General features: G+C 37.7%; 1 protein-coding gene across 1 annotated transcript in view; it reads left to right on the top strand.

The window, feature by feature from the left end:
- Nucleotides 1-470: 470 nt before the first annotated feature.
- The window catches only part of LOC106873724 (E3 ubiquitin-protein ligase MIB2), a 14,877-nt gene continuing 12,819 nt past the window's right edge, over nt 471-2,528 (top strand). The window contains exon 1 of the mRNA XM_014921206.2: nt 471-675. Coding sequence (XP_014776692.1) covers nt 505-675 — 171 coding nt within the window. The 5' untranslated portion in view covers nt 471-504. The remainder of the gene's footprint in view (nt 676-2,528) is intronic.

Below are 2,528 nucleotides of genomic sequence, written 5' to 3'. Positions count from 1 at the left end.
GGAATCGAAACCGCGATCCTATGCAAGTGGCTGAGTACTCCACAGACACTGTTCCCTCAACGTAGTTCTCAGCGAGATTCAGCGTTACACAGTGTAACAAGGCTGACCCTTTGAATTACAGGCACAACAGAAACAGGAAGTAAGAGTGAGAGGAAGTTGTGGTGGAAGAGTACAGCAGGGTTCGCCACCATCCCCTGCCGGAACCTCGTGGAGCTTTTAGGTGTTTTCGCTCAATAAACACTCACAACGCCCGATCTGGGAATCGAAACCGCGATCCTATGACCGCGAGTCCGCTGCCCTAACCACTGGGCCATTGCGCCTCTACATGGAAGTTTGATTTCACTGACAAACATCATATGTACATGATAAATTTAGTCAAGTACCCAGTAGATGACAGTAATGATTCATTAATATCCACCCTGATTTGCGTATAAGCTTTCATTTTCTATTTTTACTTCCACAAAGGATTCTTCAGTTCAATTGGATATTAAGAACCGTAATAAAATGACACCATTGCTTGAAGCCGTCTCAAGGGGTCACCTTGGAATGATGCACAAGTTGATAGTAAGAGGTGCAGACATAAATGCTGTCAACTATGAAGACAATAATTGTCTGCACCTTGCTGTGGAGACGGTATTTCATTCTGATGTTGAACCGTTGAGTATTTTGAATGAGGTAAGATTTGAAATTTTTTATGAATATATATAATGTACGTGTGTGTGCGTGCGTGCGTTTGTGAGAGAGAGAGAGAGAGAGAGAGAGAGATGAACGGACAGACATTGTATGTCGTGTATCAATTCACACAAATCAACCTTCTCCATTACCATTTCATGATCCAGTCTACCCTAGTTATATTATGTAACAAACAATATCCCATTTCCTTTCACTCTCAAAGCCATGGCCTCTCCATGGTAGAGAAGGTAACCCATCTCGAACGTTGGCCATATAAACACACTCATCACAATATGAAGGGGAGTGACCTATTGAGGAGAGGAGATAATATTCCCTAATAACAATGATTCAGGGTAGAAAAGATGTCTGCGTGACATGATGGACGGTAACATTTATAGTGCTGGCGTCATGGTAAATACATCCAGTCCATTCAATGAAGAATACTGACTCAAACAGCTCCCCTCTGTCACACTTCTTTTATACAATATATATGCTTTGACGTTCTGTGGAAATGTCATAACAATGTTGTATCTTAGAACACCAGAGAATGGATACAATGAAGCAAGGTCCTTAGAGAGTTTCCTTGTACTTATGTTTTGTATGTACAATTATATATACATATACAAAGGTAGCAGTGTGTATCCATTGGTAGATCTGTTGGTATTTATTGTTAAGTGTTGCAGAATTCTAGCAGCTCTTTGATTCTCATAGGAATAAAGGTCACTACAGAGGTGTGACTATTATTCAGGCAAAAATATGGATCTCTGACGAGTGTTCTTATTTGAGGTCCATCAAATATTCCTGCCCTCTCGTCACTGAAACTCGGAAAGGTTGTACAGACATATTTGAAGCAGTCTCCACTGTTGTCAAGAGCTTTGGTGAATTGCTTCATCAAACCAAATTTCAACAATGATTTTCAAACTTTGTGGAGGCCCCAGGTTTTGTCCTGGTCTCGATGTGTTACTTTAAAGTAAGCAAGATAGACCTTCTAGACTAAGTTACTAACGATGCACCTTTGAGACTGTGGAGTGAAACTTCCACAGATTTAACAGAAATATCAGTGTCATTATAGCACATCCTTCTTTTTGATGTGGTCGTCATAACAAGATCACAGTGGTACAGTTCACATTTGAAAAGAAGAGATAAGGTTTTGAATCAAAACTCTGCTTCAATATATTCTTCAAAATTAGCATGGCAATCCAGCCGAAATTCTTGCAAATAGTCGTGAAGAGTTAACTTTTGGATGTGATAGAGCAAATCTGAGAGCAGTTTTGGAATCAGTATCCTAAAATTAGCCTAAAACAGCTCTAAGATTTTATGCCATCAAATAAGTTTTATTTTGTTGACCTGTGTTATTTATTGCTATATTTATATATACAATACTGTCCCATTAGTATTTCTCCTGCTATGGCCTGTTGGCTTTCTCAAGCCACTTGTATAGAAAGGTTCTTGTTCCTTTGTTGCGTTTTATTATTGTGACATTTGTTCCCTTGTATATTTGACTTGATGATATGTTTTTATTTTTTGCTTTGTTTTTTAATGAATATTTTGTGTTATTCGTGATTGACAAGTAAATATTTACTCATTAAGTATCATCAATCTTGATGTTAACCAATAATGTGTGTTTTTCTCAATATAATGATCATAAATATTGTCTTAATGGAGAAAGTAAAGTAAAAACAAATGATAATGAGAAATGAACTATAGATGATGTAAGAACTCAATACCTCAATATTGTGAAAACATTTTGTTGACTGGATAAACTAATTATGTGTAGATGTAGTTGAACTGCTGTTTAAAGTGGAGCATCTATACTCTTTTACTTGTTTCAGTCATTTGACTGCGGCCATGCTGGA

The sequence above is a fragment of the Octopus bimaculoides genome, chromosome 29, assembly GCF_001194135.2.
Source record: "Octopus bimaculoides isolate UCB-OBI-ISO-001 chromosome 29, ASM119413v2, whole genome shotgun sequence".
NCBI classification, from domain to species: Eukaryota; Metazoa; Mollusca; class Cephalopoda; order Octopoda; family Octopodidae; genus Octopus; species Octopus bimaculoides.
Note: the sequence above shows the minus strand (reverse complement) of the source record. Positions and strands in the feature narration are given on the sequence as shown.